Here is a 26,230-nt window from a genome sequence, read left to right on the forward strand (position 1 = left end):
TACCTTTGATGAACTAAATTGTATTTAAAAGAGAAGATACTGAAAGGATGTCTGGTATTGCCTTTAAAACTAGCTGCCAAGCCATTAAGGGACTCTGTGGCACAAGCAAAGAATACACCACCACATACTCAGTAGTCATTACATAGCTATTCCAGTCTGACGGCTGTAAAGAAAATCTTGGAGAAGTCTCCATAGCTGTTGTCCAGCATGCTTTCTTTTGTAAATGCCAGCATCTATCAAAACGGACTTCAAATTATCTGAACGTTTATAGAGGTAGAACGAATTATATGAAGCCATGCAAATGGATGCAAATATGCTTCATTTATGTAATCTAATAATAGTATTCAAATTTCTTTCTTGCAGGAATTTTTTTTTCTTTTTTTCCTTTTCCTTCTTCTTTATGGTTGTTTAACAGAAAGAACAATAACAATGAATAAGGGGCACTGCCTTGCATCAGCTTTTGAGAAACTCTGAACTTAATAGCTGCTGTGTTGATACTCTTTGCAATTGCAAAATCTCAGTACAAAGGGAGAAGGAAAGATGAAACTCTTTCTTCCCACTTGTGAGACATATTATCAGCCACAGCAATTAAAGAAGATTAGAAAGATTTCTGCACACTGTAGCCTTTGGAATGAAGATGAGTTCACACAACAACAAATATGGCAAGAACCCAAAGAATGCACTTGTGGATATTTAGGATGGCAATCTTTAGCATCTGCCATCCTTTCAATAAGGCTGTGATATGTGTGTAACCATTTTTTAAAGTATAATTACATCCTGCACAGTTTAAGCAATGCCCCGTGGAGCAATCTTCCATAAAGCCTTCACCAGAAATATCTTCAACAAAGTACAGAATAACCATTCACATCACAGCGTGTGCACAGTGGGAAGTTTGTGTAATTACCAAGCAATGGAATAGAATGCAGGTATAGCAGTCTCCATAGCAGTTATTATAAAAGAAGGGTACCCTTGTAATCATTCCAGGGAGAAGAAACCAAAATACAGTATATACTATTTCATCTGTCAACCCACAGATCAAATTTCAGTAAGTGTGTATGATAAATTTATCTAACATATTTAAATGATATGCTCACTTGCTTTCACCAGCCTACAGAATCATTGTGTGCTCTTCGGAATGGCCATAAAGTCAATTCTCCAGGTAGAGAATATTCAGAAATTCCCTTCTTCTGGGGGCTCTCTGGGGCTGTGCAGCTTGCCCAAGGCCGCACAGGCTGGCTCTTCTCCCTGGAGACACAGGGAGGAACTGAACTACCAACCACTAGCTCTGCTTCACCAAACAAAATCTTCTTACAGTCATGTAGGCATCCTTCAGTCTCAAAAGACTATGGTAGCGTGCTCTGTATGGAGGACTTGGAATAGCGTCTAGTGTGGCTGAGGAGGCCAATTCGAGAGTGACAATCTCTTCCACACTGAAGACAATACAGTATTTGAAATCAGGCATGTTTTTCTCTCCTAGCTGATTGATTCAGGGACATTTTCCTTGCACTTGTCTGGATGAATATTTTTAAACCCCACTTTGTTTTCTAAACTGTGGAAGCAACCTGTACATTTCTGCCTTTAACTCACCTTCCTGGATGAAATTTGGGTTGATGATCTGTAAAAAATATATATACATAACAAGAGAAATAGAAAACACTTGTTTAATTGATCAGAGAAAAGGAAATTAATTTCTACAAATACAAGGCATTTGACATAATTTTTAAAAGGAACTTGAATGCACCTCTGGAAGCTTCCTGTTCAGTGGCTTGGGTGCATCGATGGGATGTGCAATATACTTCAGCACACACACTGTAGGACTAATGGAGAGGATTTGTGGTGGAAAACATGCATCAATTTCCCTGCACCTCACTGACAGGGTGTGGAGGCAAATATCTCAACTGCAGTCTCACCTCCATGTCCTATGCTCTCTCAACGCAATATTCATTACTTATCTCCATCCCACTTATCAGCAGGCTGCCTCTTTAGGAATCCACGTGACTGACAGGCAACTGCACAGTACATGTTGTTATCTTGTCACATTGAACACTGGACAGCCCTTGGATATATCAAAATTGCCCTGTTGTGTTGCTGGAGCAAAGAACAACGTTGTTCATTGTTCAATGTTGTCTGAAACTGCAACAGCCAGCCTGTGAAGACATGGAGAAGCAAGGTACACCGCTGCTGTCTATCTCTTTTTTAGTACTAGCTATATTACATCTTGCCTTCCCTCCACCGGGCCCAAGGAAATGGACAAGGCCCTCTTTTCTGTCAGGTAGGTCAGGCTAAGATAGGGATCTTGGCACAAGGTGACCCTGCTTTCTTCATGGTGACGTGGAAATTTGAACGCAATGCTAGTCTGACATTCCATTACATCACACTGGCCTCTGTAGTGTCAGCACCTGGTATATATTTTTTTCTCCAAATCCTTGGAATGGATTAGACACAACTCAGCTTTCATGGAAGAAGGAGTGTGTCTTTGCATGGAGAGAAAAAGAAGGACCTCCTAAAGTTTCCTGGATGATCCAGTTTCCAGCCACCGAACTGACAAGTTAGCTACTGCTTGCTGCTGCTTGTTCTGCTAACAAAATGGATGATTCATGATGCAGCTACAGCTAACAGCCCCTGTGAATTTGCCTAATCCTTCTCAAAAGTCCTCTAGATAGGAAACAATCTGATGCCAATGGCTTTCTCTTACTATTTACAATGCAGTCAGTAAACACAGTGCATTACATGGTAACTATATAGGTTTAAATTCATGGCAGGGAAATGGTGCTGTCTTTCTTCAGAATAGTATTCCCACTTGAGAGTTCTCTGATCAGTAGCACAAGAAAACATGCCCACTGTCAGAGAGAAATACTAGTTTGAATAAAAGTTAAATCTGCCCTAGTAGCATAATATTATCATGCCCTCTAAGATTGAAAAACCTTTTTGGGGGGTGGAACAAGCTAACATTTCAGGACTTGGGGCCCCAATGCATGTACAAATAATCCAGGAACTCTGTCAGTGCTGATTGTGTGTGATTCTTCCCACAGGAACTTTTTTCACCTCCTGTCATTTGCACATTGGCTCAGTTTGTTTTGTGGTGGTCCTCATGCCATGTGAATCTGTCTTCCTTTGTATGCCTTATTTCTCAGATCTCAAATACTGCCTGTATCACATCTCTTGAATATAACATGCGTTAACTCTAATGATCAGTGAAGTATAGTTGGATCTTGAGAAGAACAAGCTTGATCTGCCTATTATTTATTTCTGTGAATGTCCCCAAGTGCATTTTAGTCTTTCTTCAGCACAGAAGTGGATGGCCACAAACCTCTGCAAATAGGAGCTACTCATTGCTTCAGCAGTAGAGGGCAGCTTTGTGCCAAGATCTGTGAATTAAGGTTTCAATCGCCACTGAAATACTGTACAGTTGTTTTCAAATAGAATACTACCATTTCTCTTAAGGCTTATCTACTTGTAACTTCTTAATTTTGTTGACTGGGGTTTGTGGGCAACATCAGGCATTATCAATTATAACAGTTAATCCAGATGTTACTTTAATGTCATCAAGATTTCACACATTTTGTTTATTGAAACCATTGCAGAAAATCAAGTTTCATCGATGGAAATATCACAATTATTGAATTTTTATTGCCTTCTTTCAGTTAATAGGCTGGAACCTTTATCAAAGGGAAAAAACAGATGGTGACACTCACTAGCATATATCTTCCTATTCAAGGACATGTGAACAGTGCCATCAAACTTTCATGCTGCTTGAAAATCAGAACAAACTACTTTTGCAGATGAATTTATTTTCTGTTCATTACACTCGAGCCTGTTTGCTTAGTTTCACTTTGGCCAGGTGTTTCAGAATGGAGAACTTGTACCCCATGAAAAGTACTGGTACTTGCAAAATATCCACATTACCATAGGAGATACACTGATTTGTGATGGTGAAGACATTGCAGGCAGTTTTGATAGCTCCTTTGGAGCAGGGGTTGTCAACCCCCATCCGTGGCCCGGTACTAGTCTGTGAACTTGCTGGAACTGGGCCACGGATTCTGATCTCTGTCCCCCGCACGCACAGGGTGTATGTGTTGCGCCCGCAGTGGGTGTGTCGTGCTCACAGTGGGCGTGTCATGTCCCCCATGAGCGCAATGCCCCCACGTGAGCATGACACGCCCACTGCACTCTCACAGGGATGCCCCCACCCCTCACCCCGTACATGGAGCTAGCTCCCCCCAGCTGGTCCACGGCCCCTAAAAGGTTGAAGACCGCTGCTCTGGAGGATCCTGTAGCCCAAAGCATGTTTAAAGCTCAAATATATGCATGTTCTAATTACCTTTAACCATTTGCCTCACCTCACTGCTTAGTGCCTGCTGTCTCTCTCTTTTATACCTTTGGCCAAATGGTGTGCTAATACATCGGGTTGAAGAAGGTATGTCAACACAAGCGTGGGAAGACAGCAATTATTTTCTGTTACAAATCTGAGTATACTGAACAGGCTCTACTGGCTCTTCAGGGCCTCTAAGCAATGCATTAATATTAGTAAGCTTCGTATATGAGGCAGATGAAGGCAGCACCCCTTAATTTAAATGTCTAAACACTGCCATAAAGAAGCTCATGCCAGGAACCAGAATAACTTGTGTCATTTTTTCTGCCAAAGACAACAAACAGCTCAAAGAGAAGGATTGCAGGATGGAAACAGTGCAAAAGGTGCACACAGGCTTGGCTTACACGAGCAGCAGAATGAGTGGGCAAAATGGGCTTAAAGACACGAAAGTGTGGTTAAATAAATGCCCTCTTATGGCAAATATGGTCTGCTAAGAATAAAACAAAGCAGCATGACAAAAGCTAGATGAGGTCTTTTCTCCTCAGTCTGCTAGTCTTCTATTTCCATGGGGCTAAACACATTTAATGCACTGGCGTCACTGAGCTAATTGACTGGGGCCGGACATCTAGGCAGCTATTTGTCCTCACAGATGGTGTAAAGTGCAAATAGTGTGTGTATGTATCTACACACACTATTATTTGAAGTCTGTCCCATAAAGGCCCCACCCATATGTATCAGGAGTTTAGCAGTAGTAGCTTGGGCCATTAGAATAAGAGTTGGTAAGGTTCCAGTATCTCCAAAACAAGGAGTCTCGCTGAGCAGGTCTGTTTTTTTTTTTTTTAAGCAAACCATGGTGGATGATCTCAATGGGCCCAAGAGGCAGGGTTAATTACCTATTCTCCCCCCCCCCCTTTTTTTTAAAGGAATAAGTGCAGTGGTTATATACAGTAAATATTGCTACAAAGAGTTGTTGTTAATTGGAAAATGGATTTAACCTAAAAAAAATTCCAAAAAATTCCAAAAAGGCCCCTGTGAACTTCAGAGGCAAAAATAAATAAATACCGTAAATAAAAAAAAAGAAATATGGTGGTGACGGCAGCAGCAGTAGCATGGTGAGCTTTAGTTGCTGGGAGCCCCTGAAAACATGACAAAATCGCCCTCTTCCCCAAGTGTCCAGTGAGACACTTTGTGCCTTTGGTTTCATTGTTTAAATGGGGGATGGGGTGGAGTGAAGGTTTGGGGAGGCTGAGGGGAAGGGGTTTCACACCCTTGTTTCAAAGCATGAGTGCTAAGAAAAGAGAAGGAAGCTGGTTGTGAAGTGACCATGCAACTGCTGAAGTTTCCGAAATTCTGGGTATTAGTGAGTCCCAGCATTTGTCTACCCATCTGGACTGTGAGCGGTTGTTAGACATGGGTATTCTGAAGCTGCCAGCATTTTGGTAGAAATTTGCTGGCAGCTACAACATCATGTCATAATGATATATCAAATAAATAGGTCATCGATTTTTGTTGCCACTGTCCTTTCAGCATCATCTGATTCAGTAAGATTAGCAACAAATGCTTCTCAGTCAAAATCCACATGCAGCAAGCAGTGATTTTAATGGTGGGAGAGGTCAAATTTACCTCAACATTTGGCCAAATGGTGCGAATACAACTGGTGTACTATTGGGATTAAGTTACAGCTTGCAAAACAGTTGCTGGCACTGAGTGTTTTGTTTGTTTTTTCTCTTTAACAAAAACCCATGATGTCAAGCAGAGTGCACCTCATCAGGAGGAGAGGACTGAGCTACTTTACAGCATCTCAACATCCTGTCATAGAGCCAAAAACAAAATGTGTGGCAGACACAGACACAAAAAATGCTGGACACCTTTTATGGGGAGGCAGGGCAGGATGAGGGAGAATAGGTAAGGATGGTTGAGGTCTTGTACTGGCTGTTCCAAGCAGGGAGGCTATGGAGGCAGACAGACAGAACTGTAGAAGCTCCCCAAAATCCTTAGGTGGTCACCTTAGGTGGACCACCAAATCCTTAGGTGGTCAGTGGTGTCAGGTTTAAAGCAGGGTTACGGGAAGCAAGACCCATGAATTCAAAGTTAGAGGATATATCCTACTTCTTGGCAATGTAAAACTGTTAGGGAACAGCACTGGTAGAGTTTATGAACCAGCCAGCAAAACTTCTACAGAGGGATGAACACTCAAGTACAGTCACTAGAACAGAAGGATGTGCTGCTTTTGCACAATTTGACATATATGCAGGGGAACACCTATAACTGGTGGTGAATCAATGGACTTTCAGAGGTAGTGGCCTGGAGGTTCAAGAATCCCTTTCCAGTGACTAATGCTGAGTGGGACCTGATGGGAGTTGTAGACCAAAGCATCTGGGAGGTTGATGGTTCCCTCCTCTGTTCTATGTTGAACGTGCACAGATCTTACTGTTGCTGTTGCATTCAGTACTGGGCTTTGGATCTGACCCTTTCCAAACAAATGTTAATACTGTCTATGATTTTCCTCCAGCTCTCTTTTCCTCTGTCCATAGGTCTTGCATTCATGTAAACAAGACAGCCAGGCCAACATCAGTAATAATGGATAGTCTATTTAAAGGATTTGAAAATAAACTATAATTACCAGGCAGAGAGAGTACTGCAGTATCAGCATATCATTGTTTAGCCAAAAATGAATACAGTAAGGATGTTTGGAGGCAGGAATTTGACTGCCTTGTTGCCTTTGTGAGGAAAGTTGGCAAGACTAGTGTCCTTGCAAGAATTTAGTACAGTATATTGTTAAAAATGGAGATTTGAACCTTAAGTGTAACCACAAACTAACCACTCCTGTAAGTGTTCAGCTAATGATTAACTGTTAATCCATAACAGAACCTGCCAGTCTATAGGATGCATATATTATGAAATTCCTCTTGTTGGTTATGTGAATGAACACTTGATTATTACTAAGATGAAAGTACCGTGGTTTGACCAATATCAGCAGCTTAACATACTGACAGATTTGATAACTGAAATGCATTTGCCAGGAAGATCCCAGTTATTACTTGGTGGTTTCCCATCCAACTAGAAGCGAGGCCTGACCCTGCTCAGCTTCTGAAAGCAGATGAAATTAGGTATGTTAAGAATGGCAATGAGGGCGAAAGAACCAGGAACAAAAGATAACAGGACTAATGGGCTCCCACACCTTCTGGGAGGATACAGCACAATTTTCAGCAACTGTGTAAAATTATAGAGTTACATACTGTCTTTTGCCTACATAAGGAACTCAAATGGTTTAAGGGATTCAGAATCGACAGGGTGTATACAATTGACCATTCTATTGTTGTAAAGATGGCACAGACTATAAGATGGTACAATAGAGTTGGGGGCAAGTCTATTTATATGAAGGCTTTGATAGTATGTCTCTTTTTTATATATATCACTGATTTTTAGGATTAGAATGCTTCTAATATTTATTCGCAGTTGCATTTCCATAGAACATTACACAAACTTTGGATGTGAGCTTGAGAATGTAGCGTGTAGGGTGTCTCTAATGTGATTTCTTTGTAAAATGTTTTATGAGAGTGTTCTGGGCATTGATGGCAGGATTGCAATTTTCCCTTAACAGAAGTACTGCATTATTGTTGTTAGGGCTGTGCCATTTGTGTGTGTGTGTGTGTGTGTGTGTGTGTGTGTGTGTTTTTTTTTGGAGGTGGGAAGTGGACCCCAACTCCCAGAATTCTCCATGAATTTCCCACTCAGAATTTTGGGAGCTCCAGCCCACAGATAGAACAAGGCCTTCATCCTTCTCCTAGTGTATGGTCACTGCATATTAGGTGTTATAGAAGGCCCATCCCAAAGTACTGCACTTGCCACAATGACCTAGGCCACCCAGAAACTTCCAGGGTAGTCTTCTGTTTGAACAGAAAGCAAGGCCTGAGGTACACCTCCGTCCAGGTGAGTGAAATCTACGTGTTCATCTGTGGGTTGGAACTTCCAGAATTCTGCCTGAGGAATTCTTAGAGAATTCTGGGAGTTGGAGTGAAAAAGAAACAAGAGCAAATGGCACACCCCAAATGTTTGGATTTGGGGGGGGGGGACATTTAGTCCTCCAGGGACTTTGAGCTTCATCTTTGAGAAGCCCCAGGCAGCATGGCCAATAGTCAGAGATTCTAAGACTTAAAGTTCAAACCTCTGGAGGGCCAAAATTTCCTCACCCTTGACTTATGGCCTATTGTGTTAACCAGATTTTTTGGCCATCAATATGTAATTGTGCCCAGTTTGATCAACGAATGTCAGACAAAGCAAGCTTCCTGCGTTTTTCACAACTGGGCAAGAAGTCATACTTTTGTTTCTTAGCATGGATGGAGGTTTGCATATTTTATCATACTGTAAATTCTTATCATACAGTTAAGTGAGTGTTCAGTGAACACATCACTAGCCCAAGACCATTTGGCACTCTGCGTGGAGAACAGAGATGGCAATAGAAAGACATTGTCAAAATTTCATCAGTGATAATCTGCCGTCCATCAAGGGTGCCCAAGATCTGCTGTCTCAGGCACTTACGAAATTCTGCCAAACAGAAGATAGTCCTGAATACATTTTCAGGCATCGCCTACCTCAGCATTTTCGATACAGACACAACATTTTTACCAACACTTGAATAAATAAATAATTAGAGGCACAAAATTCTCTTGGGTTGCAAGGGAGGAGAGAAAGGGTCATGTTCTACCTCCATGCTAGTGTTGGGGTCAAGGTCATCACACTCTGACTCCTCTGAACTGTTTGTCTCCTTTTTTGGCAGCATGGGGAGAAAAAGAACAGAATGAGGCTCATTAGAGGAATTAAAAGACACAAGAACAGCAGAGCAGCTGATAATAATGTAGGCACACACACTGGTAACAAAACATGTTTCCCAAGAACAACAACAACAAAAAGTCACATGTTGGCAAGCATTAATACATTTGGCAAAAACAAAAAGGGTAGTAGTCCCAAAAGTATTGAGGTAAATTAAAATGTATTAATGAAAGCAGAAGTATGATATGCTACCTCTGCTATATAACCAGCTTTCCTATTTGGCATGGCCCTTTTAAAGCCTTCACAACAATGTTGGGAGCAAAGTGTTTCATAAAACCTTCAGATCAAGTTCGGGGGCAGCCAGATCTAACAAGATCACTTTAAAATAAGATTTTTGAAGGAGTGGACAGTCCAGCATTTCAGTTTCTCTGTTGGGCAATATTTTAGAATTTTAGTCAGTTGACACTTAAGCTTTACATGGCTATAAACTTCAAACAGCTTGAGCGTCAATGCAAGTTGAAGTTTGCAAATCCTGAAAACCTGAACGATCTGAATGGCGTTTTGTGTGTTTCTGTTTTGGACTTCCTTGGCCCCAATTCAGAAAAACCATCAAAACACAGCAGGAGGTAGCATACATTTCCCATGTCACTCAAGGACACCCATCCTCCACTCTCTAGATCACAGACTTAAAATAACACATTTCCTTTTGGGGGACAGGGATGGCCTCAGGCATCTTACATGCTGCACTTCACCTCAGCTGCTGATCTGCACTGATATTCTGAACAAAAATTATCAGCCACTTGACGGTTATGTGCGTTAAGGCAGCATTACTGTAGATGCACAACTGACTGTGAACACATAGGTTACAAAAGCAGCATCACCTAGCTATATTAAAAATGTGGTTTAAGATCACACACCATATGCAAGACAGAAAGACTACAGCAAAGAATTTTAACAAAGCACAGAATGTCACAGACTTTACTTTTCAAGACCTGAGCAGAGCTCTTTTTGCTGCACAAGAGTGCAACAATGATTTTGTGCTGGCAGAACAAATCAGCATTCTATAAGGCAATTCTAAAAATGGGGGCAGCCCAAACAAAACATTTTAGCATTTATACTGGGATTTTTTATCAACACCAAATTTAGCATCATAGTAGCAGACTGTGTGCACATGTTCTGACCCAAATTTGGAGACGTTTGGGCAACATGTTTTCATGTTAGGGGTTTTTAAAGCAAATCTGTTTTGCCCCCATTCAGAAATAGGAAACCCTAAATTTTCCCCAGATTTAAAACAGATCATATACATTGAAAAGGCCAGTCTTGCTTATCTTGAAACAAAATGATTGGCCCCACCCACTTCCTATTTGGAAAGAAACCAGGCTGCAGTATTGATCATCAAAAAAGGCCTTTCAAAAAGGATAAATAGCAACTTTATTATAAGACTGAGCATGCCATGGTACAGACTTGTGAGGAGTAGTTTTGTGAAATGAAACATTGTATATATTTGTAGGCAGAGGGGGGAGGGAGCTATTTCAGTAAACATTCTCTCAGGATTTCTAAGACCAGTCGCCTCACATATGTTTTCAGAGCGAAAACTAGCTCTACTTCTAGGGCACCTAGATGAAGTTTTGACAGTGTCAATCAAGGTTCTATTAGCCAACATTTAGCCGACTTTTAAACTTTTTAGCTCATTCCTGGCCACACAGGCTTATCAGAATCATACTTGCAAGAGGATTCTGTGCCTAGTTGTAAAAATGGAAACACAACAATAATATTAATATATTTTTCAAAAATACAGATAAAGTCATGTCCCGCTTAACAATGACCCTATATAACGACGAATCTGCTTCACGACAATGATTTTGCAATTGCAATTGCGATCGCAAAATGATGTTTTAAATGGGTTTTTTCGCTTTGTGAAGATTGGTTCCCTGCTTCGGGAACTGATTCTTTGCATTATAATGATCAAAACAGCTGATTGTCAGGTTTTCAAAATGGCCAGCAGGTGCTCAAAATCGCTCCCCGCTGTGTTTTTGGATGGATTGCTCGTTCTACAGGCACCGAAAATGGCTGCCCCTATGGAGGATCTTCGCTGGACGGTGAGTTTTTCAGCCCATTGGAACGCATTGAATGGTTTTCAATGAGTTTCAATGGGCTTTTTCATTTCGCTTTACAATGTTTTCGCTCTACAGCGATTTCGCTGGAACGAATTAACGTCGTTAAGCAAGGCACCACTGTATTGAAAATATTTTAAAAATATATATTAAAAAGGACTTTGAACAAATGCCTAGAAGCTCACTCGTTTTGATGTTAGCAGAGCTCTAGTGCTTATATTCTTTCCTAGTCTCCTGTCAAAGTCTCCATTCTACCCATTTTGTCACTATACAATTGTATGGCAATTAAAAAGAAAACTTCAAAGATGTTATGTGCTATCAAGTCACTTCTCATGTGTGGTGACCTCCCAAACGTTCTAACATGAACAGCTCAGATCTTGCAAACCAATAACAAATCAAGTTAGGTCATTCTCTCTTCCTACTGCCTCTCTCCACCAATCAATATTGTCTTTTCCAGTAACTTTTGCCCAGATCATGCAAATTAACAGCGGTGAATTCCTTTATTGAGTCCATCTGTCTGATGTTAGATCTTCCTCTTTTCCTACTGTGTGCCCCAAGCTCACCCCTGCAATATTGTCTTTTCCAGCCAGTTTTATCTTCTCATCATATGTGAAATTTATTCATTTTTGCATAGCGAAGGGCAACCTGAATGTTGATGACACCCTTGGTCTACAGGATACTCTCTTCTTCTTTCTACCATTCACAAAGAAACATCAAGCAGGGGAAAATCCCAGAACCTGACTCCTTTTATCATTAATTAAACACTTCTTACTCAAAGACAAAAGAATTGTCAGAGCCATTTTTCAACCCGTTCTCTAGGTACCAAAATGCCTAGAAGAAATAGTAGTGAGCACAAGAGGGTATGCTGTAAACCACTTTGAATGGTGACAAGGGTGCCCTCAACATTCTGGCTGGACTTTGTTATGCAAAGCTTGGCATCTTTTTTCCTGTTGGCAAAATGGCATGATATTGTGCAGCAATACTGCGCCACTTCCTGGAGTTTTGAACTGTGAATACAGAAGTACAATATCCTACATTCACAAGCTGGAAGGTTTTTGAAGAATTAAATTAATTGAAACACCTATTGGAGATAATTAATCCAAAAGATTGCCATAAATCAGAAATGACTTGGCAGAAGCATTTCCAATCATTCTCAGTATTTCCCCTCCCCATAGAATTTTTTAAATAAACATATTAGTTCTCATGGGGTTAGAGATTGCAAATGAAGAGCTAATGAAGACATTTTTCATGTATTATTGAGCTTAGTGTTATGCTGCCCAAATGACAAAGGAAAAATAGGTTCTTGTACTTTTAATAGTAGTACAAGGAGGGGAATTCAACCATGTAGGTGAGGAGAGCCACGCTTCTTGCTCAGTGGTAAAAGACATAGGTGTTTCATTCTGCAACAATTAGGCTCATCATATGCCCACTGCTATAACAGAGGGTTCCTGAAGCTGGTAGTGCCATAGAGAAGCTGGCAAAGATAATAAACAAAGCAAACAACCTCAGTTATAACAAATGAATACATGCAAAATTTCCATTGGCAGAATTCCAGTTCATTAAATACTGGCTCCAATTCCACAAATGGATCTATGCATGGTTAATAGTATATAGAATTTGTCCTAGGTTTACAACTAGAGTTTATTACACTGATGAAGGATATTTTTAAATGGGGGAAGGAATCCCAGATTTAAGGAAGGCTGCCTACCACTTGTTTCAACTGGAGCGAACATTTTGGTTGCTTAATCACAAGGGAATCGTGCAGTTCTGTAGAGACAAAGCAGTTGTATGAACTGAAGCTTAAAAATGCCCAATCTAATTCTGTAGAAGAAGAGTCCTGCAAGCATCAATGCTCTTTCGGGAGGCAGTCCATAACTCACACTGCAGCTTGGGCCTTTATTTTTTTTACTTCAGCCTGATGGCAGAAAACGTACAGTCAATATGGTCCATTTATTAAAAATCTTAACAGGCAAGTTCCAAACTGGTATTTCTTGCCTTTAGAGATACAGTGGTGCCTCGCTTAACGGGTGCCCCGTTTAACGAATAATCCGTATACCGATGAAGATTTTGCAATCGCTTTGCGATTTTCCCCCTACGCCCCATTTTCGCGCAGCTGATGGGCGGGGCTTCGGGTGGATGGGGAGGGGGAAGGGATTCCCCTCCCCATCCTCCAGAGCTGTGCTGAAATGCCGGCTTCAGCGTCGGCTTTGGGAGGGGAGGAGGAAGGGATTCCCCCCTCCGGAGCTGTGCTGAAATGCCGGCTTCAGCGTCGGCTTTGGGAGGGGAGGGGGAAGGGATTCCCCTCCTCCGGAGCTGTGCTGAAATGCCGGCTTCATCTTCCCCCAGCTGACTGGCGGCGGTGGTGGAGGGGATGAGGGGGTGGCTGGGGAGAGCTGGGAGGCAGGGCAAGGCCCGGGTGTTCCGGCGGCCTTCCTCCCGAGTCGCTCGCCCGCTACCCAAGGACGCCCGGTGTCTCCCGGGCTGGCTAGCTGGCTGGTTGGCAGTGCTTTGCTATGATTGGTTCCCTGCTTGGGGAACTGATCATGGCAAAGCAATGCTTTTTTAACAGCTGATGGGCGGTTCTAAAATGGCTGCCGCTGTTTTCTGGACGGATTCCTCGCTTACCGAGGCGGCGAAAATGGCCGCCCCTATGGAGGCTCTTCGCTGAACGGTGAGTTTTTGCCCCATAGGAACGCATTAAACAGGATTTAATGCGTTTCTATGGGTTTTTTTGTTCCGTTTAGCGACGATTTCACATAGCGAGGTTAATCCTGGAACGGATTAACGTCACTATGCGGGGCACCACTGTAATGCCATGCCTCATGCTTTCTCCCCACTCCATCCCAGATATCTAGATAGGCTATCTAACAGCTAAGCATGTAAACTCTCTGCTGTCTATCTTCCACGGCGGCTACTTGGCTGCTACCTTTTCAACCTTCCCCTTCACTACATTGTATAGTAACCTGGACAACAAAACAAGGCTATAAGCAGTTGTCTGGGAATCAGCAAAGGATGAGCTGACAGTTCTGACAGAACAGAACAAACAGCTCAAGCCATCATCTAGACTAGACTACTAGTCACTCACTCTGTGAAATCTGGTCAGGGCGGCAAAATGGGACAAATCAGGCTGCATCATCACACAGCAAGATGGCTCTGGTCACCCCTTTTTGTCACATGCTATTTGTCAGTGTAAGGCGGTAAATCCACCATCATGCTCCTAACATTTTAACCCCAGGTTAGTATGCTTCTGTAAGAATTAAACATCGTAGAGCAGCGTTAGGTGTATTTTCCAAACCAGGATTAAAATGTTCCAAGACTCTAACAGATTGTACAACCAATCCTGTAATGGTTTGTCACGCAAACAGACAATTTTGTATCTTCCTTGTTGATGAAGTTTCTTTAAAAAGAGACAATATATCAATTATGTTGGGTGGCTAATATTTCATTGGATCAAACATGCCCCCTCCAATTCTTAATGGAAAGTTCAAAATGCAAGCTTAATCAGAAAGTGGGACACCTAGACTGCTCTTGCATCACCACAACTAACTTTGGTGATTTTTATACCTAAAACAGCCTCCTATCACACTGAACTTCTTTTAATATTTAAAATAAAATAAAATATTTAAACCATTGGGGATTTACTCCTCTAGGAGGTCAACAGACTTATGGCTTGAAGCTTTAAATCAGGGTTTCTGCTACACTCAAAGGAAAAAGAAAAACAAATCAAAACAACTGTAGACTAGAGAAATTCTATCAGAGAAGTAATTTCTAAGGTTTCCAAAAGATAAATGGTTTTCTGAGAAGTGGCTTTTTGTTGGGTCATGAATGGCAGCAAAATCTGTGCAGAAAAAAGTGGGGAGGAACTTTTGCTTCATCTGGAAGAGTCCTAACAAGGCTTTCTTAGGAACTATGGTGCTGTGGAGACCATGGTAGCAAAACTGCCCCCACCAGTGCCTTTGACAGGACAAGGTGATTCTGAAAGCCTGATGTATTCATTCAACAAGCCACTGTGACAACGTAATCTTTTAAAACAAAATGCGTTACCCCTCCTACATTATCATGGCTAACCATGACCAAGATCTCCTGCTGCCCACAGAATGGTGCTTAGAGTCTTCTCATGCAGACTGGCATGGGCTTGCTCCATTTCAAAGGACATTTTGTCCAAGTCTTGGAAATTATTTAAGGGCACATACTTTGACGTTACATTAGATGTGTAAAGTACTACACACACACACACACACACACACACACACAAAGACAACTTACTTACAGTTTGGAAGCCAGTGGTGAGGAAGAAAAGCTGTTGTATCTTGCATGCAAAATCCAGCCAAAATGGCTACTACTACCAAAAAGTAAAATTAAAAATCAAAGCCAAAAGGGGGAAAAAAATAAAACTAAAACAAAAGCCAGATGTCACCCTGAGTCCTTAGAAAGGATGTTGTAGGGGGGAGTGAGGATGAGAAGCAGGAGGCAGCGCACAGCTTCCACATGGCCTTACTCACTTTAACAGAGACTTTGTTGCCCAGAATATCCTTGGGTTTACGTAGGCCATTGGCTTCAGCTTTGCCACTGCTTTCCTTGTCCGCCCGCTTTCTCATGCGCAGGGTATGCCATGAACATGACTTCCTGTTGTACCAAAAAATGCACCAATCAAATGGCATGTCTTTGTAGGAAGAGGAAGGGATGTGGAAAGGCAATCAGCACACACGTCCTTGATACCAGCAGCTCTCCTAAGGAGATGGAAGCCTTTCACAAGATCCCTATTTGGGTACAAACAGTCCGTTCTGAAATGGAAACTTAATAGAATAGATGTTTTGGTATTCTTGCCATTTGGAAAAAGGGGTGTTTTCTTTAAAGCATGTTTTCAGGTCTGCAAGTGAAAGCACACTATGAATACTTCTCATTAAAGTAGTGAAAGTAGTGCAGAATTGGATATATGCCAAGTCTGATTCAACAGAGCAATACAAAGAATATATGTACCCTATTTCCCCGAAAATAAGACCTAACCTGAAAATAAGCCCTACTATGATTTTTCAGGATACTCGTAATATAAGCCCTACCCCCAAAATATGCCCTAGTTAAGTGAAACCCCGCCTTCCACCATTGTGCAGCAACCAGAAGAAGATGACATGACTGTATCTGAATAAATGTTGATTGTTGTACATGAAAAAAATAAAATAAAACCTCCCCTGAAAATAAGCCCAAATGTGTTTTTGGAGCAAAAATTAATATAAGACCCTGTCTTATTTTTGGGGAAATACAGTATATATAATATATAAGTATATCTCAGAATTAAGTGCTAGGAAACATCAAAAATTAAATCACCACTATTTTATTAGATTAAGGAGATTAATCATTTCCCTGGAACAAATTTTGCTATACTTCCTATGTTCCTTTTGTTTTAACCTGCCCATGTTTTCTCACTCCAGATGTACAATAGCATTTGCTAGCAACCTAAATTTTCTGCTTTAATAAAGAGAGAATTAAATACACAATTACCACATTGTGCTCCTGTACTCTGCTTTATCACAAAATCTTTGAGTAGTATCAGGAAAGCAATATAAAAACCAAAGCTGGAAAATATGAAACCTGATTAAACAAAGCAAACAATTAAGCACATTTAATGATGAACTACTGGCTAAAATTCTTGTTATGCCTGCCATTTTATGTTAACAGAAATTTGATTACTTCACAAATCTCTAATATATTTCAGAGAGAAAGAGAAAGGTATTGATACACGAACTCCTCCTCTGTTTTTCATGTTGCAATTGTAGTACTGGGTTCTGATACTAGATAGAGATTTGAAGTACAAATGCCAAAGGAAAATCCTAATGAAACTCAGGTGAATGGCTGAAAACACATAAAAGCGGGCATAAACACACACATCTTTGAACGTTCATGTACGTGAATCTGGCAGAGGACCTAGAAATGTGTTTGCAATATTCACTTTTTTTGCTCTGCTTCTTTGTGTGGGAACAGTGTGAAGAGCTGCCTGAAATGGCATATAGTTCTGGAGATACTCTGCAGTGCATATAGCGCAATATGAATCATCAGCGCAGGACTGAACTCAACCCGATGAACATTGTGTTCCAGAATTGAAATGTCTTGTGCTCATTATATCTTCCATTAAGTTAGTACTGGATGAATATTAAGAAAGAGGACTTATTACAGCAAGGAAACCACACCATCGTAAGACTAGGCTTGTTTATACTAGTTGTGTTTGGTAGGAGTTTAGGGGCTGTGCATATGCTGCAGCAAGGCAACGGAAGTTTTGTAGGCTGGCTGGGGGTGCTGGGAAGAACAAGTAATGGATACTGATTACATTAGATCTACTTCAGCCCTGTTCACACATTCCATGAACAAGTGGAGTAAGGAACCTTGGGTCCCCTTCTTGCCCACTCAACCACGCCTGTGATCCCACTCCTTTCATGTGTTCAGCAAATGCAGGTACTGAAAGTATGAAGAGGGGTTGAGTCTGCAGTTGTCATTTTTAAATCCTCTACTATGCTTGAAAGCAGTAGCCAGAAATGAGAGGAAAGTGGGAAGGACAGACACATGATAAAAGAAAGTAAAACTGGTGAACGAACATGAGCCAAGATTCTCAAGGCCAAAGGTCTAAAGGAACTGAGAATTAGGGAGGTTTCTCTACATTCTCTGATGGGTTTAGGTCAAGTTCTTATGTTTCCCACCCTGAAAATCATATTTTATTCACACAGGTGCAATTTTTAGTGTATCGTTTCCCTTCTGATAATGGTATAATTTTGTTGATACAAAACCATTGCCCTAAATTCCACAAACCCAATCAATGTGGAAAGCCACTAGTGTATTTCATAGGGATCAGACATAGCCACGCGGCAGTGGTGTTTTCAGCTGCTATGGTGCCACTGCTGTACACAAACCAGTCCCAGTAGACAAGCTAGAGAAATAATAGATCAGTGAGCTCAGTCACCTCTGCAGGTGACTATTGTTATCAAGCTGCTAAGGAGGTGTGAGGGTACACATGAATGAGGTCTTACTTGCAGTCACATGTCTGCCTTCCCTGATGGGAACAATGTTCTTCCCAAACGTTCATGTACAGATGTAGGGCTTAAATGCCTGAAGCCTTGACCCCATTTTGTGGCCCTAAGGGTTTGAAAGATATCTGACCACTCTGGCAAGAGGCACTTGCAATGGGCAGGACTTTGTTACTGTAGATTCTGCTGTAGACACAATTAGATCAGATGAAGAGATGTGCTACTGATCTGTTAATTGTGGTTAAGTAATGTTGGCTTTGGGGCTCACATGCTTCAGGGTGTTTTCCCCTTCTCTTATTGGCCTCAAAGTTTAATAGTACACAAAAACCAGTGATTGTCATGAGTTACATTAAGGAAATTCCTTCTTAACACAAATCATATTCAAAGATTAGAATGTGTAGAATAAATAGTCCTGTGAAAAGGGGGCCACTTTAACCCTGCCTCCCCACAATTGCCACTACACACAGAAGGAGACAAGTGCGAGATGATGATTTCTACTATTCATGGACCTTCACCATGGGGGTCAGGTCCCTGATCTTCCAGAGTCCCAACTCACATGAACCTCCTTGGGCAAAGAAGGCAGTCCCTCTTTGGACTCACCAACTTTCATGTGTAGGATGAGGCTGGAAGTGATCTGGGGTGTAGAATGTTCCTGTCTTTGTATGATAATTCTACTTAGTTTTTTGCCACTAAAGAGGCTTAATGATTTGCAATATTTACTCTAAACAAAGATTAACAGAAACTCTGCTTAGCTTAAACGTGGTTGGCATCTGCACAGCTTTAACAATTATGATTAAGGCAAGTAAAACATAAGGGTCGTATGCAAAGTTCATGTGGCCTATTTCCATATATGTGGCCAATCTGGAGTTGAAGTCCAGCCCTCCGTATGCCGAACTCCAACTCCAGTTGTCACTGCTATCTAAAGCTGGTGAGAATTCTGGTCCGAAAAGTTGCCCTCCCACAGTTTAGATTACCAGCACTCTATCTATTGGGTTTTATTCATCTGTTGCGATGCGCAGGAATTGTAGTGCGGTGTTTAAAATTTAACTGAATACAGCCATCCTGCAACAAATGGTATTTTAAGGCATTCGTTGCAACAACCAACATGGACTGATTTTTGACAACTGAAGATTAAAAAGAAAACAACAGGTTTTACAGAAAAGGATTGTACCTTCAGTATTTAATATCAAAAACATATTCTTGCATCATTTAGTCATTTCAAAATGACAGATTTCAAAAAAGGGGAAAATAGTATTCACATATTTGTTAAATAACCAACAAAACATTGTAAAGAAAAAAAAAGAACTAAAGAGGGTCAGAAATTGGTCCTTTTAACCTTGTCAAAACATGCTTGTAGTGAAAATTTATTTTACATATTTAAAATAGTACATTTAAAATTATTAGTTACATTACAGGTACAATGATGAACATTGTGACTATCCATAATATTGCACAACCTCACTTCAAATATGAGTTTCTTTAAATAGTGCAAAATACTTTTTACAGGAATGTACTCTGAAGGGGTTTTCTCAAAGCAATTTTTTTTTTTACAAAATATTATGTGAACAGAAGAAATAAAAATAAAAAATGTTACAAACTGTACAAGAAATTGCCATAGACAACATAAAATTTCTCTTCCTTCAGAAGCAAGACTCAATCTAATACAAGGGCTGACCATACGTGGTTGGTGTTTTTATATATATATATATATGGGTGTGGGTGAGTGGGTGGAGATATATATATATATATAAACAATTTAAACATGAGATAAATAGCAGTCCAGTCCAAACCAGGTCCATTATTAAGAAAAGATGGAAAAACATAAAACATGCCTTTTGAACTATCTATGGATTTTAATTCTTTACAAACCAGAGGAGGGGGGAGAAACACAAAAATTCAACAAAAACCTGATTATTCCAGCATGGATACCCCATGCTGTGTTATCAAGTGAAGTTTGTTCCAATGGCACTGTAGATTTTTAAAAATTAAAATTAAAAAAAGCCGGAAAAATCCTACGATTTGGACTATTTTTCCTCAAAAATCCACATATTGCTCCCAGGGAATCCAACAGAGCACTTACTTTATGCTTCCGTCGCTATTATCTGTAGTTGATTTTGTGAGGGGAGCCAAGATATTCCCTGGGATCCATCCTTCTGCTGCTGGTGAATGGTCATTGGCAGGCTGGTATACAAGGAACATGTTCTGCTGGTTAATGGCAAGGACTTGGACCACCTCACCCTGGTTGACACAGATTTCATTCTCCTTGAGTGCATAGTAATCTTTAATGACCACCATAGACGAGGTCCCATTGCACCCACCCAAGTCGTTCTAGAAAGGAGACAAAAAATAACAGTGATAAGATAGCTCCGGCACAATTCTAAGTTTGCAGCATTACATTCCAGGCAGCACACATTCAACAAGGACAAGAGTTTGCAAGACCCACATTCTTCACTCCCCCTGCCCCCACAAAAAAAGGGTTACATTCTACTCAGCTCCAAGAGTACCTGCTCAAAAATTGTGAATGGCACTGGAAAATGCTTGCAGGTACAAGTCTGAAATTATGAATTGGGCTTTTAATGATTATGCACACTCGATTTCTTTCTTGATTCAGTCCCCATATCTTCTCACAATGTTCTGGGAGATCCCATCCCATTTAACTATCTTATCCAGTAGCCTGGAATTTTCTCTGAAACAACAGCCATCACCACCACATCTTGTGCAAATGAATTCCATAAATACAGTAATTTGAAATAGTTTTACATAACTGTTTACAATTTTATGGAACTTCAAACACAAAGCAAAGCAATACATTTGATACAAGTGCTAATGCACTTTTTTCTGGAGCCAGCGAGAAAGCTAAAAATCTAAGGAAGCACACAGCAAAATTGCAGCTATTTTTTCCCCTAATGCTGAACTGCTAACATTCAGTGCTATAGCTGGCAGAGGTGAAGGCACAGATGGAGACTAAAAAAACAGGTGGAGCCCCTGTGGGCCACATACTGCCCCCCCCCCCGTGCTACAGCCTTCATTTTGGGGCCAGAGATGGCAGGGGGAACCAGAACCATATTCAAAAGTTGAGATATTGGCATTCCAGTTTTCGGTCTAAGGATACTATAAAACCAGATGTTTGCATTTTCTTGGTTTTCTAAATTGTGAGTTGTCTTTTTCTGCACACTTAATTGACAACTGAGTTCTACAGATCTCTGCTTTTCGACTGTGACTGCCAGAATCTCCTGATCCAAAACAAAAAAATCACTCACTGACATTTTTACGGAGGGAGACGGCACTTTCCTATTTGTCATCCTTGTGACTGTTAGGGCTAAGTTCACATAGTGATACACCATGTAAACTACTGGACATCTCAGTGGTTTAGGGAGCTACGGAGCCAGAGGTTGGGAGTTCAATTCCCTACTGTGCCTCCTTGACAGGGGCTGGACTCTATGAGTCCCTTCCAGCTCTTCGGTTCTAAGATCATCATCATCATCATGAGGTCTGGACAGGAGGACAGGAGCTTTGGTAAAGGAGACTGAATAGTGGCAGAGAGTAAACGTCACCTTCTTCAAATTAGTACACAGGTACAGGACTGCATGTTTGGCATGAAAAGGGACAGATGTATATGAAAGAGTTTGTTGATGAAGACAGATGCGTTTTCTACAAGTGAACAAGAAATATCAGATTGTTTCCTTTTTAGAACCCCTTTACCATTGCTAAATCATTGCTCCTATGCAATTAGCCTGAAGCTGAAAGCAAACATAAGCATTTAATATAGCACTATATTGTCTAGCAATACCTTCTTCCTGGCAATTTTTTAAAATAATGTTTACTTGGGATGAAATCCTATTTAAAGATTCCTAGCAACATTAATTACAACTTTCCTGTTTGTAGATTCAACTTATTTTATTGCATCCTCATATTAAATGACTGCTTACATTGTTGCAATAACAATGTGTTATTTTATTTCAGTGTAATGAACTGAAAGAAGGAGGGAAAGCAGGTAAAACCCCAGCCCCTTCCCCCTGAAGCAGGAGCTGTCATTAGCAACAAATTTGGTAGCTATTAATAATTTCCTGCTTTCAAGCAGGAAGTGTTCAGTTAAAGACAAAAGATCCCTTAAAGCATTCTGCCTGTCAATAGGACAGAGATGGAATTGTTTTTCATTCTTAAAAAGAAAAGAAGAAAACAGCTATAAGTCAGACCTGGAAAAGCTTTGAGTACTGCAGAATACCCACTGATGCACTCTGATCACAATAACATTACGTGAGTGTTCTACAAAGGGACAGCAATTCCAAGAGGAAAGGCAATTCTGCACTCTGTACTCTCATCAAGAGACTGGAAGAGTTGCTTTGCATGCTGAAACCACTTGTTTTGTATTTTCTAACCAAAACCTGGCTCAACTTTATTTGCATGGCATGGCATACAAACCATTCTGTAAGAGGATATGATTAGAGGACACAAAGGAGAGACTGTGTTAAGTGACAAAAGATAACAGAGCAACACATTTATCCTTATTACTCATCAGGATGGTAGCAGCTCAGACAAGACAGCTGTGTATGTAGTTTAACGTTGCCTAGTTATAAGCTTCATCTGAAAATGCTGAAAATGATTTTAAGTATTATGAGTTTGGCACCCTCATATATAATTTCTTAAGAAATTACCTCTTTGTTCTTGTTCACAACTTTTAGGAGGTCAACTATGGGCAAAATCTTCTTCATGCAGGCTTACCATAAAGTTATGCCTGTGTGTGCCTCATGTACACCTGGCAACAAGGAATTGTGCAATTCAATTGTGCTCTTGGGTGTACAGCTCCCACTGTGATAGATTGTATGATGCAGTGGCAGATGCGTTTTGTTGATAGCATTTCCGTCTGGGCTGTATTGTAGCAACTGCAGGCATAACCCATGTAGCTAAGTGAAAAGAATTTGCCCTAAAATTGCATGTAAGAACAATGGGTTAAGTGCCTCTTCCCTGTTCTCTGAAAGGCACAGACAATGACTCCTTTTGTTTCTAACTGTCAGGGCTTCCTTGCAAAGATGTGCAGTAAAAATATTATCATTAATATTTTCTATAGGTGAATTAAAAGAAAGGAAGGAAACATTTGAGGGTTTGCCTCTTCCTGCTTTCCTTTCAGCTTCCTTTTTTCAATTGCACCACACAAATCATAAAGCTCTTCCTAACACCAATCACAAATGTGCAGAAAGAGATAAAGACCACCTACTTCTTGGACCAACCATTATTACCTGATCCAGTGGCCAGCAGACAACAGCTACATCTAGAATGATGGCAGTGGCAGCTAAGCGCAAGAGAAGATAATCCACAGAATGCAGAAGAGCACATACCTTGCCTTGTTCATATTTGTCCCCAGGCTGGTGCTGTTCATGCCCTGTGCTGCCATTGGAGGTAGATATCTTCAGAGGTGGAAGAGATGGGTTACGCATGGTAGCCTTCAAAGGTTTCTCAGATCCTACTGGACCTGAGGAATAGGGTCTGGTGATAGGCTGAGGTACCTTGCTGGCCTGGGGTCTCATTACAGCTGAGCTGTTGCTTTCTTTGCGCTGGTACTCTATAGGAGATTGTAGTGCTGGAGCAGAATACTAAGGGTTAGTATTGTCCTCCTCATTGGTGACACTGTGCTTGGCTCACATGAAGGATGCCACGTGCTGTACATTTCCAGGGGGGTAGTCTCTGGTCTGTCCAGCAAAGATAACAAAGAATCTTGTGCCACCTTAAAAACTAACAATTTTTATCCAGAGTAAGCTTTCTAGAGTGCAACCTGAGATGCATCTGAAGGAGAAAGGTAGCATCCACAAATGCTTGTGTCAAATAAAACTTGTTGGTCTTTAAGGTGCTGCAAGACTCTTTCTTATTTTTGCTGCAACCAGCTTATCGTCTTTCATGATATAACAGCATTATACAGGGGACCACCTTTAAACCCACGTGGAGAGAAAAAGCCCAGTTCCTAGCTGCTGAATGGGAAAACCCTGGAAATCTCTCTTCTTAAAGAGAGGAAGGAAGAAGGAAGCACTTGAGAAAATGCTTCCCGAGCAAAGATGTAGCCAGTGCTACCTTCTGGACTGTTCAGGATTTAGAGTGACATAGCCTTAGAAAAGCAACAGTAGGAAGGGCCTGGGAGCAGTGCTGAAGTTTTGTTATACACGATTTTACATCACTGCTACCCCTGAAGTGTAGTGGTTTCCCTTTTTTACAAAATGTAGAGAGGTATAAAGCTGGTACGTGAGATAGACCAAGAAGGCTGTTGCCAAATTCCAGTTTAGGAACATGCAGCAAAAGAATATATAAATGGGTACAAATTATCTCCAAAAGCAGCTCATTTATATGCTCACACATGTTTACACCATATGGGAAACTGAGTGTTGTACAGTTTCAGTAAAACATTACACAATTTCTATAGAATATAAATCTACTACATCAGTCAGATCAATATTAAAACTGCACTAACAGTCCACATGAAAATGCATAAGAAAAAGCACTGGTTTAATGCAGTGGTTCCCAACCTCCCAGAAATCCTAGCTAGCACAACTAGTGGTGAAGACCTCTGGGAGTTTTAGTCCAAGAACAAATGGGGACCCAAGGCTGTACCAGCAATATGGTACAGAAATCCTAACAGAAGTAGCCTTTTTTGAAGGATACCATGCACATTTTATTACTGGATGATGAAACTGAGGTGTGGAAGAAATGCAGAAGGAAGACAGTTGACATGGAAAGTGAAAAAGTGTTGTCACAGTGTATATACAAGTATTATATAAAAGTATTTCCAGCTAAAGCTAAAATGACTTCTGATTTGGAATCGCCATGATGCTGCAGCCAAATATTCATGACGTAAGAAGGATACTTATGACTCTGTGTGACTACCACTCTGTAAAGCATGGGTGAGTGATCTTAGTAAGTTTGGGGGCCAGATCACTGCCACAGACTTCACCATGGGGCTGTACCAAATCCAGAAATAGCAAAAGTTAGATATAGATATCTAAAGCCAATCCAACAGGAATTGGCTGGACAGGCATGTTGGAGTTTTCTTTTATGGATTTGGGGGAATGAGGATCTTGGTGGAAAAACTGCTATTCCTGGAAGCCTCTAGAAGCTTTTTAAAGGCAAATATTGGGTGGTGGGATTTTTCCTCCCTGTGGGTAGCTCTGGGGAATGCAAAACTGTCCCTAAGGGGCTGTATGCAGCCCACAATCCTCACATTACCACTGGAGCTTTAAAGTTTCTGCAAACAATGACTAGCTCTACAAATTACAAGAATTATAAAAAGATATCCTGGTACTTCCCTGCGATTTCTGATCAAATATAGAAATGTGATAAGATCTTGTTCAATACTTGGCAGTAGTCCAGAGGTTATATAGGCACGCTCTGGTAAACTACCTCTTGGCAACTAATGGGCTGTATCATCCAAACTGGCCAACTTCACAGAGGTGGTACTTAACATGAAGTGCTCACTGTTCTGAATGCCATGGACACTGTAATATCAGGAGAGAGCCCCATCTGGCTGGTTTTAAAAGGTAAGAGGGAGAGAGTGTTTCAGCCTAGCTCCTAATATGCCACGGGGAATTTCTCTTCAACAAGCACCCACATCTTCATCCAATCATGCTCCAAATGAAGGGAAGATTGCAATAGAAAGGCCTGCCAGAGTAATATCAGCGTGGGTAGGAAGAATGTTTCATTCCGAAGTTCAGGCTCCATCAGAAAGCATTTGAGCCTCATAAGGTTATATAGCGACAAAACACCTACCATTTAAGAAGTCCCTCTGTGTGTCCAACACTTGATTAATATCCTGTACCCAAGCTTGTTGGATTTCTGGATTGGCAGCTTGTAAGATGAGTCGTTCTGATGTTTCCCTGCTCATTAGAGCAAACTTGCAAGGGTCATTATCCACGTTCTCCTCCAGGATTAGGTAGGTCATCTGCAAGAAGCCACAAAAAGTTCCAAGGCCAGTTGAAGGGGGGGCAAGGTCACATTCACGTCAAGTTTTTTTCCTCCAGTTCAGGCCAAAAGGAGGC

At 41.0% G+C, this 26,230-nt stretch overlaps 1 protein-coding gene across 4 annotated transcripts in view; it reads right to left on the minus strand.

The window, feature by feature from the left end:
- Positions 1-26,230, minus strand: part of LOC144582979 (kalirin-like) — an 85,022-nt gene that overhangs the window by 11,918 nt on the left and 46,874 nt on the right. For 3 of the 4 annotated variants that reach the window (XM_020814545.3, XM_020814548.3, XM_020814547.3), the window contains 3 exons: positions 25,962-26,133; positions 23,549-23,790; positions 19,363-20,540 (listed from right to left, as the gene is read on the minus strand). In XM_020814545.3, coding sequence (XP_020670204.2) covers positions 20,289-20,540; positions 23,549-23,790; positions 25,962-26,133 — 666 coding nt within the window. In that variant the 3' untranslated portion in view covers positions 19,363-20,288. Of the gene's footprint in view, positions 1-1,587; positions 1,616-9,020; positions 9,081-15,701; positions 15,826-19,362; positions 20,541-23,548; positions 23,791-25,961; positions 26,134-26,230 lie in introns of those variants that run through there. The other variant, XM_020814549.3, reaches the window with a different exon arrangement.

The sequence above is a fragment of the Pogona vitticeps genome, chromosome 1, assembly GCF_051106095.1.
Source record: "Pogona vitticeps strain Pit_001003342236 chromosome 1, PviZW2.1, whole genome shotgun sequence".
NCBI lineage: Eukaryota > Metazoa > Chordata > Lepidosauria > Squamata > Agamidae > Pogona > Pogona vitticeps.